General features: G+C 39.1%; 1 protein-coding gene across 4 annotated transcripts in view; it reads left to right on the top strand.

Moving 5' to 3' along the window:
• Positions 1-14245, top strand: part of LOC119728261 (tyrosine-protein phosphatase Lar-like) — a 70103-nt gene that overhangs the window by 36891 nt on the left and 18967 nt on the right. For all 4 annotated transcript variants that reach the window (XM_038200421.1, XM_038200423.1, XM_038200420.1 and 1 more), the window contains exons 7-11: positions 1034-1318; positions 1861-2163; positions 6231-6512; positions 7225-7539; positions 12830-13026. In XM_038200421.1, coding sequence (XP_038056349.1) covers positions 1034-1318; positions 1861-2163; positions 6231-6512; positions 7225-7539; positions 12830-13026 — 1382 coding nt within the window. The remainder of the gene's footprint in view (positions 1-1033; positions 1319-1860; positions 2164-6230; positions 6513-7224; positions 7540-12829; positions 13027-14245) is intronic.

Below are 14245 nucleotides of genomic sequence, written 5' to 3' on the forward strand. Positions count from 1 at the left end.
TTCACTGGAAGAAATTTCCTTTTTGTTTTTTGAAAATGTTCACATTCTCCGATGTCTAGAGCAAATTGAAGTCTTGTGTGTACGTATGTGCACGAGAGCCGAACGAAGGCCACAAAAGACATGCAGCCATCCGATCCGATGTGAAGTCTACATCGATGTGAAGTCTACAACGCACATGGCCATTGGAATGATATCGCATAACAAATTTTCCTGTTGGCTAACGCGATATCAACAATTACTTGCTTTCAGCAACCTAAAAGCATTAAGTTTAAAAAAGGATCATTAGGACACTTTGCTTCCATGATTTGTCCCACAATTTCAAAAAAAAAATTCATCGAAAATCGGTTTCCATGATGCATGGCGTCCCTAGGCTCGAAAGTGTGGCCGTGTAACTCGCGGTCTACCAATAGTATTGCTTGTTGGGCACAGACATTACCGTGGGGATTTTCCCCGACACGCAATACTGCGCTGTTCGCACACATGTGTGTACGTACAAAGGAACATGAGACACACGGACCAGACATTTTGGACTGTGTTGCAATAAAGATTAAGTGACGAAGAACCCAAGCGGTTTTGGTACAACGTACGTATTTTTAAAGTACACACAAACTAATGTTAGACCACGATGTTTTCTTTCGGATAATACCAGAAAGAAAAAAAATCACTTGCTGATAAATGCCTATAAAATGTTCTGGCGGTCGGCGATTTTGACCAATGTTGATCGAAAGTTGGTATCGTAATATTTTTTTTCCAAATAACCAATAAAATTGTTTGGGGTCGCATTTTATTGCTTTCAAAAATAGGGTCGGTCAGGTGACCCAAATCAAAAGTATTTTTGTTTGGCCTTAGACAGCTGACAAGTGATAAAAACAAACATATTAGGACTAAATGTTGTTGATTTAAGTTGTCTGCAGGACATGGTTTATGTTTGCATATGGTTGTGGGATGTCTTACACGAAAACAAAGATGAAAGAGAGACTAATATGTAAACATTTTCTACTTTTTTTCTGTTTTCTTTGCTTTTTAATGACAGCTCGTCCAGACTCTCCACCTGTGCCAACATTGAGCCAGCATACTGCTAATACAGTCACTGTCCAGTGGATAGCTGGCACTGATGAACCTATTAAGACCTATGTTCTGAAATATGAGCCAAGTTCCTCTCCTGGTGCTGCCAAAGAAATAGCTGGAATTACTGTCACTGAGTATACCATCGATGACTTGCTGCCTTTCACAGAGTACAATGTGCGTGTTGCAGCAGTCAATACAATAGGTCGGGGAGACTTCAGCAGGGCCTTGACAGTCACTACAGCACAGCTGGGTGAGCAGATGATTGGTAGCATGGAGTAGCATCAATTGGACGATATGACAGTCAAATAGCACATTGTAAAAAGCATTGTTTTTTCAAGTAGAACAAATTGTCGTCAAAATAGCAGCGTCATGGAAAATAATTTGCAATGTCTTGAGAGAAATTCATGTGTTGGATGTCCTTTCAGGTTGACCATATTCACACATTCCATCCTCGGGTCAGCTGATGATAGGTGATTCAGCAGCTCTTAAATGGTTTGCACGGTGAATGCCCCGATCATAAAAATGGCTCCATCAAAACTTAAAAATAAACTGTTTTTTTTTTTACAAGGCTTTTGACAAAAAAAATCATTCTCTTTTTATGATTTTATCGCTTGTATCGGTGGTGTCATGGAGGAAAATCACCTGTAAAAATTCTCTTTTATATCTTAAATTTGATTGTAAATATTGTAAGTTTTTAATCATTAGTTGGAGTTGTATTTTTTTTGTTTTTTTTAATGTAAATTGAATCTCAATGTACTTAAGTCATTGTTATTTTTATTCCCCAAAACACAGCACCTTCAACGGCCCCACGAGAAGTTCGTGCAAGTCCTTTGAGTGCAAGCACTATACTGGTGCAATGGACAGCTCCAGAAACACCCAATGGGATTGTTAGAGGCTATAACATCTATTACAGCAACACACCCAGTCAGAATCTGAGCTTCTGGTATAAACATTCAGTGGAAGATGGTACCCAGAGACTGACAACAATTAGTGACCTCAATCCAGACCAGATTTACTCAATACGTGCTTCAGCATTTACTGCTATTGGTGAAGGGCCAGCCTCAAATGCAGTCCAGGTCATAACAAAGCAAGGAGGTATGTACATTCACCCAATTTCAGTTTGATAGTTTGTTCCCACATTCAACAACGGTATGACTGTTAATTGGAAGAACACTTCTTTTCCAGATTTGTGCAATATGAATAAGTTATTCAACCTTTTGTTGAGTAAAAAAGGCAAACGAGGTTACCACAATGTTTACATGCACTTGGTCTAACAGCATGCAATCAAAACCCTTTCGCAAAATTTTGTTCTGCCTTTATTGACCTAGCTTTTGTTGACTGAGCTATATGTGTACATCAAACCATATTCGCAAATGCATTTGGGATTTGAATAAAAGAAACCAGACTGTCTTTAAGGGGGCCATATTCGTGGAATCAACATGGAGTTATTAACCACAAATTGATTAGGATTCATATTGGAAGGAGGGACTTCTCAAAGACAAATACAACCAAGTCTGTGCTGGTCATCTTAAAACTTGGGCCCCCCAAAATTGTGTGTTTACGGTAAACGCCTGAACATTTTTCCAGGCAGATGGGTAAATGGTTTTATTTTGAAACTTCTTTTGAGTCTGATAAAGATGTGAAATAGGTTAAGAATTGTGAACCAGTTACCGGTAGGGCTGTCCATTGTCGATGAATTTAGTATTCAATTACTCAACGGTGCTTTGGATGAATATTCTGATATTCCAAACTGCCACCTGCAACTCTGTGCTGTGCCAGTCAAAAGCTAGAGGGGGATGTGAGCCCCCCCCCCCCCCCCAATTAGTCAGTTTTGTCGGCAAAATCATGGTGCTGTTGGCAAAATCGAAAATGAAGAATGGAAAAGAAAGGGGCGAAGAAGAAAAAATGGAGAATGTAAATAATAAACATAGCTGCTAAAAACCCCGCGAGGGGCGCTTCATATACGGCGGTTGACAGCTACAGCTGTGCAAAACACATAGCAAGACACACCGAGGGATGGAGGAAGAATACCTCGGTTGTTAGAGAACCGCTTCGTCAGGGAGCTGAGTAAAGTGGATTCACATGGCTTGGGGTAGCATCTTGTTTTGGCTCTCCTTAACAAAGTTAAGGAGAGAGACTAGGCAATCACTATGTCTGTACCTATGTCCGTATGGACGGGCGCACGTATGCGTATACATGTACCGGTACATGTATGTGGTATTTTGGTTAAAGTTTCAAAAAATTTGTCTCATTTGAAAAGTTGAAGTCCAATTGGAACCAAACTTAGGTCATAGATGCAACATGGCAACCTACATGTGATCATGAAGTCCAAGGTCACATACAGAGGTCAAAGGTCATCTGAGGTAAAGTCGTAAAACAGCCTGAAAATGTAAAATTGGTCTCATTTGAAAAGTTGGAAGTCCAATTGCAACCAAACTTGAGTCATAGATGCAACATGGCATCCTTCATATCTGATGTCAAAGGTCACAATCCAAGGTCACAGGTCATCTGAGGTCAAGTTGTCAACTGGGCTGACAATGTACATGTACAATTGATCTCATTCAGAAGTTGAAGTGCACTTGCAACTAAAATTGGGGAATAGGTGCAACATGGGAATCTTCATATGATCATGATGTGAAAGGGCACATGCTCTGGTCAAAGGTCATTAGAGGTCATTATTAGCAGTTCGTACAATTCCACCCTCATTACTACCCACAATTATTTCTACACTGATCAGGGCCCTCTCATCCGCATGACTACCCCTTGCCATTGCCACCCTACTATGCACACCTTACTCTATCAAAGAAATCAAAAAGATAACAGGCGAGACGCATGGTTCGAGAACCACCTTGTTTTTTTAAAGGCAGCTGAGAGATGGGCCAGGGTGCCCTCACAGCCCCAGGAGAGAAAATCCGAAGGCTCCGAGGCGTCGGGCCATAAACCTCATCAGTACGGTCCAGTCAGCACCCACAGTCCACCTATTTGATAGCGTTGGTTGAATCGGTGAGGATTTTCCAATAATAGTCTGGTATTTTGGAAACATTGAATTGTTCCTTTTCAGTCCCCACTTTTATCTAGGCTGCTCTCTATTTAATTGGTCATGGGTACCACCTAATGTTTCCGGTTTGCCCTACTTTTTGGTATTTGCGTTAAGTTTCTTGAAATAAACTTGAAGCTGTGGCACACACACACACACACACACACACACCGTCGTTTTTTGCTATGCTTCCGAGGATTGGCTTTGTGTTTTCCTTTGTCCCTGTAATATAACACTCTCCCATAGACTAAGCACACAAACCTGCATTCGAGGACAATAGGCACCTTCCTTCGAGGATCAATGGCCCCTTTGTGCTCCTTTTGTTGTCTGTCCTCAGGCGTAATGCCATGCAGGAACACACACACCCAGTCGTTTTTTGCTATGCTTCCGAGGATTGGCTTTGTGTTCTCCTTTGTTCCCTGATCTAAGCCTTTCCCATAGACTTAGTGCACAAACCGGCGTTCGAGGACAATAGGCACCGGCGTTCGAGGATGAATGGCCCCTTTGTGCTCCTTTTGTGGTCTGTCCACGAGTGTAATACAATACAGGAACACACCCACACCCAAATGTGTGTTCACAATCGATCGTGGACATCCTATTGTCCGTCTTTTGTTTGTACTCCCATAGGTTTTGAACACGACCTCAATCGTGGACATATGCTGGGGATCGTGGACAGTATTGTTCTCTTTTGTTCTCTGGATTTTTCGTCCACGGTTTGAAGTGTATGAACACGCACACGCAAGTCTGTATTTGCCTGCAATCAGGGACCCCCTATTGTCCCTCTTTTGTTTGTACTGCAACTTTTTAGGAAGACCTCCCATATGTTTTGTACACGAATCCAAATTGGGGACCTCTCTGGAATTGGGGACCCTATTGTCCTCTATTGTTCAACGTCCCTATTGAATGCAGAAACAAACTTAACCTTGGTGTCTGTCTACCTTTATTGGAGTTTGAGTATAACACATAAACATAAATGATAAAATTCATTATAATAAATGAAACATATTGGTTTGGTGTCATGTGCAAATTTCCCTGCTTTTCGTCTAATCTTGCACGATTGCGGACGTTGTACGAAGCATCTAGCTTTTATCTGTTGACATACACATTTAAATTATAAAATGTAGGTCAGGGTAAGTGTCAGGTTGGGTTATTAGACTATTCACATTACACTCATTTTGTGAGATGGTGACAGATGGTCCGTCGCAAATTTCATGATGGCACCCCCCATTGAAAAGGTGCACACAGGGCGACATATAAAATTGGGGTCCGGCAATCGATATGGGTTCCTGGAGTGTTTGCAGTACAGTTGTAAGTATTTTTATAACTGTCAAGGGCTTCAACCTGCTAAAAGGATGGAAACAATGAACCGCTGTTGACAAAAAAGTTACCGTCGACAAAAAAAGTGGAACCTGACGATAATGCGCCACAACTTTACGATAACATCACAGTTGTGTGCATATTTGTTTTTGAAGATTCCAACCGGCCAAAAGCTATTCGAATATTTGGTTGATGATCGAATATTCAGTATATTTGGTATATTTGGGACAGCCCTAGAACCAGCTAATTCTCGGCTATGACAGTGTGAAATATGACTTCAATTTCCTTTCATTTTGGTCTGTCCTGTCAGTGTCAAAATTTTGTTTTGTTTTAATTACAGGGAAACATAATAATTCTATGTTTTGATTATTTTGATTACACAAATAGAAACAAATGGCGCAAAATTTATCGAACGGTCATAGCATTTCTGGATTTGCAGACTTGGTGCAACATATCGTGGCTGGCCAGGACCACATGATTTGTCATGTGTATGTTAACGGCACAACACAACATGGCACAAGACAATGAGACATGGCAGCATGCTTGGTTGGAGCAACATAAACCACTAGCAAAGGGAAAACATTATATTTGTAAAATACACTTTATTTTATATTTTCAGCAAAGGTGTCAATAAACAGTTTGAGGTCGGCATTTTAGTCTAACAAAATGCAGGTAGATCAGTTTACCGTAAACACACAATTTTTTCTTTGGCCTTGATTTGTATGAAATGACATTCCTTTGATTCGTTATGTTATTTTGGATGATGTAACCTCCATGTAATTCTTTGTTTTACACATTGCTTGATTAGTTCCTAGCCAACCCGAAATGTTTGTTGGTGAAGCCATCTCTGCAACACAGATCCGTTTGACATGGAGACAACGTGAAACTGAGGCTCAGATTCTCTACTATGAGCTGTATTACAATGACTCAAAAACTGGAAATGATGAACATAGGAGTATTCCTAAAGCAGAGACATACACCCTCGAAGATTTGAAGCCAAACACAGTCTATAACATACGCCTTGCTGCAAAATCCAGGGCAGGGCAGGGAGCTAGCACACCTATTGTATCAGTTCGCACAGAACAAGCTGGTAAGTTGTGTAATGAAAGCAATTATAGGCAGATGATGTCACTCTATCAAGTGAACAATGTGCAGAATGGCATAACAGATGTGCAGTGCACATGCTTGCCATCCAGTCACAGGTAGGCTTGGGCGAATCCACGCCAAAATTAAATAGAATCGATTCCAAAATCGGAAATCGATTCCACTTCTTTGAGGAATCGATCTCTGATGTAGCCAATTCCAGTTCCCGGAATACTTGTTCACAAAGCCGGTATATCTTCACCCAATTGAAGAAGTGACGAATCTGTCCAAAACCAGTGATTTAAGGAATTTGACATTTTTGAAAATTCTTACATATTATGATGTCCTCTACATAATCTGCCAAGTTTTAAGATGGAAAATTGCACCGATTGTTAATTACTTCAATCACACTCAGTTTTGCGTTTTAACCAGTGACAAGTCTTGATTTTTGATTTTCTCAAAACTTGGTTCGCTGCTTTTTGGGCAGTTTCGTCACTTCGTCAATATGGTGACGATATTTGCAGATTCATGAATGTACTTGGAATCTTGGGTGTAGGACTGAAAGGGTTAAAATGACGTGTGTATTATCTGATGTTGTACATACCGGTACATGTATTTCCTTTAAACTTGTTGTAATTTCCAATATAAAGTATATTGATGTTAACCTTGGTTGTGTAACCTGTGTGCTGTACATATCACTGACCCCTTCCTTCCACTAGTCCCTGGTGCTCCCCCACAAGATGTCAAAGCCACTACTCTGAGTTCTACAAGTCTTCGGATTGAATGGGAACCACCACCTCAAGACCGCCAAAATGGCGATGTAACAGGCTATAAAGTCAGCTATGTGAAAGTCCCTCGTAGTGGAGAAGTGGATACGCAAGACGAAATGTTACTGGCAGTGGGGCCTAATGACAGATCTTGTGTCTTGGTAAATCTTGACAAGTGGACAATATATCAGATAACTGTGTTGGCGTCTACAAAGATTGGGGATGGGCCTGCATCCCGGCCAATAAGTGCTGAAACTGATGAAGATGGTATGTACATTTTTGAGTTTATTCTGAAGAATCATGCCAATGTGCTTCTTCCTAACCATCCATTAGTTATTCAGCAGCACATGAACAACACCATCCTTGATAACTGAGCTGAGTAGCATTCCCATCACTACCTTTACATCTTCCCTGCTATATGCATATCACACCTCCCTAATGTGCTCAATCTGCCATCTTGTCTGTCTAATTATTTCACCATATTCACCATAAATGCAACTAATCACTGTATTCTGCCTGTCAATTTACTGATTAATGTGCTTCTTTTAACTATAGTTTTACTTTGAGTCTTTTAACAGTACTTTCATTTTGAAATGCATTTATTTGCGTATAGTATTGCAGGCCTCAACCTTAAAGGTGCACAAGGTCCTGAAATCCTCGAAAATTTCATGTTTTGGATTGTTTACTTAGCCTATTTCAAACATCTGGTTGAAAGGAAACCAACCTAATGTCTTACCGTTCCCGAGAAAAGACAAAAAAAAACCTCACTTGTTTACATCGGACACGACGGAGCATGAATACGTTTTTCGTGTCGTTCTCAGTGTACGTTGTGTGTCTCGGGAACAGCGGTGACCAATCACCAATGCAAAAATAGTGGTTTCTTCAATGTCCGCAAAAGACGAACACTTCACGAATGAAATCATTTATGGGGTCGCAAAAGTGGACCCCGAATTTCGTTCTCGCACGCATAATACAGGAATTACACAAAAACGCCCAGTTTTGAAAGGATAGTTGTGTGGATGTTTATATCCTACTTTTAAATGTTATTTCCGATCAAATTAATTTCATTCAAAGCGCGTTTTGTAGCCCAATTGGGCTGTTCCAGGACCTAGTGTCCCTTTAATAGGTTGTCACATGCAGTCATTGCTGTTGTACTTGGTTGTATTGCACATTCCTTAGTGGATAGAATAAGAACAGTGACACATCACATGTGAAAGTTAAATACACGTACAGTACATGTACATGTAAGACAAAAGAGACCAGAATTCATTGAGTCCAACTTTCACATGATAGCGTGATGCATTGTACCGTTGTTGCATTTGCCACTATGCCCTAAAATAAAAATCTTATTTCACAACCAAAATGGCCAAAATGCCCTAATCAGCACACACAATGTCCAAAGATTGAAGGAAATGCCTGAGAAATATTCTGTGAAAAGTGCGCTAAACATGACCTACTTTTTACAACCACAGTATTTTTTTTCAATTTGCATTATGTCAGGAGCACCATACAGCATGTGCAAAATCATATCAAGGAAGTTAGCATGGCATCCTTCCACAAAGAAAAAAAACCACACATGGTTTAGATGGATATTTTTAAAAACCCAGGTGCAGAAAAGAAACAAAATTGTTTGTGTCCCATTTACAACAAACCCTCTTTGAAAACTGTGAAAATAGGCAATGCTTGCATTATAAAGCTTAATTTGTGAGCTGGGGTTATTTCTTTCAATGTTAATGGTGTGTAGCATGTAGCATGATAATCTTGTGCTGCGGTTATCTATGGTCGTGGCCCATGCAGCATGCTGTTTGTTGTTAACCTCGCAGACGACCAGGTGGTGACGTGGCTTTGCAAGGCAACCATTTGCAAATAACTAGCAGGGCAACAGCATTCAAGGATAGAGACAGAGAGAGATAACTGTACAATCAATGCGGCTTTTGTTGGGCTTATACAAGATGGATACATTACATCATCTGTCCATGTCGTGCTGATTAATTGGCTTCCTTAGACATATCAATCATTGCTAGTACTTGTATGCATATGAACAACTGTTAAAGGGAATGTACAACATTTGCTTTTGCTGCAAGTTTCAGAAATAAATGGATTTGGAGGATTAGAATGTTATAGCAAATATTGTTAAACTGACTTGTTACACGTTTTGGGCTGGTAGATGCTGAAAAACCAAGACCATTCATGTTCTTGTAGTCTGGTTCCCTGACCCCACTTAAGATGAAACTGAGCAATTTATAGACTTTGGGGAATTGTAAGGTCAGAGAATAAGTCTGGCAGGCTTGTACCACTTCACACCTGTGTGTAATAATTGCGAAGAAAATGCAGAATATATGAACAATTAGGAGCAGTTTTTTGGGTTTTTTTAAATTAAGACAGTTTTCTCCAACGCTGGTCGGCCGACCAGCGTTGGAAAAGTACAACTTTTCTTGAAAATGTCAGCACACCAGGAGCAACAATTTTACAGGATGCTTTAGACTGTCATTCCCTAACAATCCAGTAAGATATTTCGTGATAATTTGATCATTTTGTTTTTTGATGTTTTCAAATGTTGTATCTTCCCTTTAAAGGAGCACTTTCAACTGGTACGTGTATGTGCACTTTTGGGCACTAAAAACATTTCCAACAAAATGATGTTTGAAAAAAATGGTTAAAAAGTAGAATACATACAACCTTGGAAATTGTGGTTTTCAGGTAACAAATTTTGGACCCTGGAGACAAGTGCTGATTATTGATTGAAGTCATTAACCCTAACCTTACCTAAAGCTACATAGTACTACTCAGTAGTAACCTGTAGTATGCATTTCCTTCCATACAAGTGTGCACAACACCTGTAGTATTCTGTGGTATTTGGTACTTGACCCCCAAAGAGCCCTTGTAGGGGTTAATGTGCTTCTTTCTGAAAACTGTGCCTCAAACATGTCAAAAACAGGTCTTCATTATTGTGGGATCTGATAACAGTGATTTGTCGCCGTACATGTGCAATTAAATTTAAAAAGCGTGGCTCATAATCGCTGCTAATTCCATCGGATGTAAAAGTATGGGGATTTCTGTTATCAAGACATTTGAAATACTAGTTAGTACACAATCAAAAACACTTCCAAACAAAGTTGAAATATCTTTATTTACTGTAAAAAAATAGTGTGACGGTTTTGAAAGTGTTATACAAACGTACGTGCACCAACAAAACCATGTGTACATGTGCAATGAATGGGAAAACCAGCTCTCTGCTGGATATTCGGATATGAAAAAGAAGTTGGAGAGGTCTGGCAGATTTGTTACTACTGGAGTTGACTGTATGTACACCACAGTTAATTATGAAATGTGTATTTCTCCCACACTTTTTCATCACACTTTGTTCTTGTGCAGTGAATTACTTATGAAAACAATTTCACAACCTAACACATGTCATCCTTGCACTCATGTCTTTGCTTTGTAAATCTTTTACTAATATAAAAGACACAGACACTTTGAGTAATTAACCTTGATTTTTATAAATAATATGTGTGTAATACTACCAAATGCAAAGATTGTTGTCTGTCCAGTCTTATGGTTAAATGCAAAAACATAATTTCACACTGCTCCAAGTGTCACTGCAGCTAAAATGACTGTAACCATGATTACCTACCCCGGTACATGAGGAACATGGATAAAACCTTAAACAGATCATAGTTGACCATGGCTAAGGGGCCATTCAGAATAGTCAATGTTTACAAATTTAGATCTTCAAAGGAAATAACTGAAAATGGAAATTCAGTTTTGAATTAATGTAATAGAAAACAAAAATAAAAGAAGAAGGGAAAAAACACCAAAATAACCCTCTTCAGCGACCTCTTCAAGATGTCTGTCATGTCTGTGCTGTTCCGCTGTCATTGGTTAACCTTGTTGCAATAGCCGACCTCTGTGTACTTTAATGTTTACACAAAACCCAACCTCGTCCCAATATGCTCGAAGGGTCATCGACACTCACACGATCTCCCCATTTATCTACCGTTGGAATGAGGTGGACTATCGAGACATGGTTTTGGACACAAGAAAAGCTAATCACAACAAAGTAAAATACAGTGTCATAGAAAACTGGAAATGATTGTGCAAAGTTTTGTGTACTTGGCAATTTCCTCTTCTGTTTCAACTTCAAAGTTGCATGCTGATAAGCCTGGAAAGGCCATTGAAAACTCCTGAGCTGGGAGAGCATTGACCTTACCTATCTGATTCATTTGAAGCATTACTTTGTTCTTTAGTGTATAGGATATATTGAGTAGTCATTCAATGTTTGAAAATCAAAATTCGGGGCGAGTGGGTGGGTCAAATTTAAACATTGACTTTCTGAATGGCCTGCTTTCTTTTCATTAACTAGTTGAATGCACATTGCCTGACAATGCACAGCATCCATAGATACAGGTAGACCTTGCTCTTTCTGTTAAAAGCATTTATTAAAATTGCGTTAAATTGTGATGTGTGACTTTTGTGCCCTTTGTATTTGTTAAGTTTCTACATCATGTCAAAACACATGTCACAGGTGATGATTCAGTATTCTTTATGTTCTACAAACACAAGGACAAAGCTGGCAATTACTTTATGTTGCTTAAAACTAAAAGGCTTTTGTGAGTACCACTTAAAGCATCATACAAAATACAGTCATGCAAACAGTCCTGTAATACTTACAGCACCAAATGAAAACAATTAAAGAACCTGATTTTGTTAACATGGTCAATATAACTTTGTGTAGCCTGCACAAAGTGAGCTTATCCTTGTTTAAAGTGATTAAATAATGCTTAAGAAAGTACCAAAACCTGATGGGACACGTTCACGGCAAATAGCCACATTGTTCTTACTCTAGGCTACATTTAGCGCCCAAATTTTAATGTTCACAGTTTTAAACAATTCTTTGCATGAGATCCAAATAAAAGGGCAACACTTTCACACCTAAGCATAAGCACATGTTCATATCCCTGTATAAAACATCATTTAAAAGCCATAGGTAGAATTCCACTTGGCAATTTTTGTTGCAAAATGGACATGGCTTTGCAGCCCCTAAAAAAGTCTGGATTTTTCAGGCACCAAGACAGGAAATGACAGTGAAGATTAAACAGTACTTTGTAGGTTGCTAGATTTAAAGTGTTCTGTAACAAATTCAACTTTTTTTTCTATTAATAAATTTTCAACTTCTTTGTTTTACTCCTACCAAAAAAAACCTTTCTTTTTCCTTTTTTGACATCTGGAACCCTCTGGAAAAGTTTTTGTTTGGGCACAAACTGTGAGCAGGCTGGCTCTCAGTCCATACTGTGTGGGGCAGGAACCAGCCTACCCTGCGAGAACAGAATTATTGACTGGCAGCCAATAATTTGCTCTTGTAAAGTAATAATTCGATAACTAAACATGGGCAGATTTTGTTTTGGTTGATGTCTCATTCAAAAGTGAATAACTTTTGCATTGCTAAATAAATAGCAATGAAACTCAAAACTAGCACACTTTAACTACATTGCACTTTCCAAATGTTAGTAATTTAATTTGCCACGTTTTGCTGGATATTTGATTGCCCCTGATGCAGTTCCAGAAGGTCCACCACGCAAGGTTAGTGTTGAAGCCTTGAATTCAACCACCATTGCCGTTCGCTGGAGCCCTCCTGTATTGGATCGACAACATGGTGAAATCCGTGGGTACCAAGTTCACTTTCAAGTTGTGTCTGCTGATGAAGACCCATTAGGACCACCCCAAGTCAAGTGGGTTCCACTTCCAGATATAAGGGTAAGATGTACTGCTTTATATTCCCTGTGAAGCTACATGTATTCTGTAGCTTTATCCCTTGCTATTCATTTTGCAAGCTTATTATCAGGAATTTGTTTCTGAGATAGCTAAAAGTCACTTCTTTGAGCTGTTTGAACCATGGCGACAAACCTAGCATAAGGATTTTCCCCTGGTTTTCGTGGTTACTGTGTGATTAGCACACACATTCTAGTCGATGCACATCTGCTGTCTTGTTATATAGTTTGACTCCTTATGAATGAACCATACTTTAAAGACTATTAGTGACGTCAATTCCTCTAGTAACGCCTCTTGTGATTGACACCATCTCCTTTGTTTACCTAATTACCACATTATCTTTGTTCTTTGCTTCCTTTGTCTGCTTACTCTCCTGCACCCCTAACTCTTCATCCATTGTCCTTCTCCTTTCATGTTTGCTTCTGTGTCTCCTGCATGTTTATCAATCATTGATCCCTTGTCATTGTGCTTTTGTAAAACGATTCTGCTAGGATCAAAAATGTTATCGTTTATATCGGATCAAGTTAGTCAACAGTTTTCTCAGAAAACCTAGGAGAAACCCTGATTACCAGTACTAGACATTGTTTTGAGTGCTGAAAGGTTAAATTTTACTGCTTCTTTATTTAGAACATTTACATGTCTGTGCATGTACAAACAAATGTACATATACATGCAACTTAATTGTGGGTGTGCGTGTTACTTTGGATTTTTACTTGTCAGAAGCATTAGTTGGTGTAGTGTTTCCTTTTTTCCCAGGTTAAGCTTTGTTAGTCAAAGACTCTTGTCGTTTCCAGCATTATTTCAACTCCTGAGTGTGGATAATGAGTTTAGAAATTGTTGAATGGTGAATGGTTATGAAGTCTTTGTTGTATATGTCTCATAATTTGAAACGTCTATTGCATTGTGCATCCTAATCATTGAAAACAAACACATTCTGACGGCAGTTTTAATATCATTAACAGAAGAAGATTTTATAGCCATCTTCCAATTAAGTAAGTTTGTTTTGCGGCCAAAAGGGTGTGAACCAAAAACAATAGTTTCTGGAATGATAATTTTATGAATGGAACTTGTTTGGAGGGATCTTTTAAGGCTTGTTTTTGATTTAGGATAAAATAAATCAAGGCCAAAGTCACCATGGTTAGAAAATCACATTTTCAGAAACGTCATGCATTTTGAATGTCCACAGACGTACATTTCAGAAGAA

Source organism: Patiria miniata, unplaced genomic scaffold (assembly GCF_015706575.1).
Source record: "Patiria miniata isolate m_02_andy unplaced genomic scaffold, ASM1570657v1 HiC_scaffold_20, whole genome shotgun sequence".
Taxonomy (NCBI): domain Eukaryota; kingdom Metazoa; phylum Echinodermata; class Asteroidea; order Valvatida; family Asterinidae; genus Patiria; species Patiria miniata.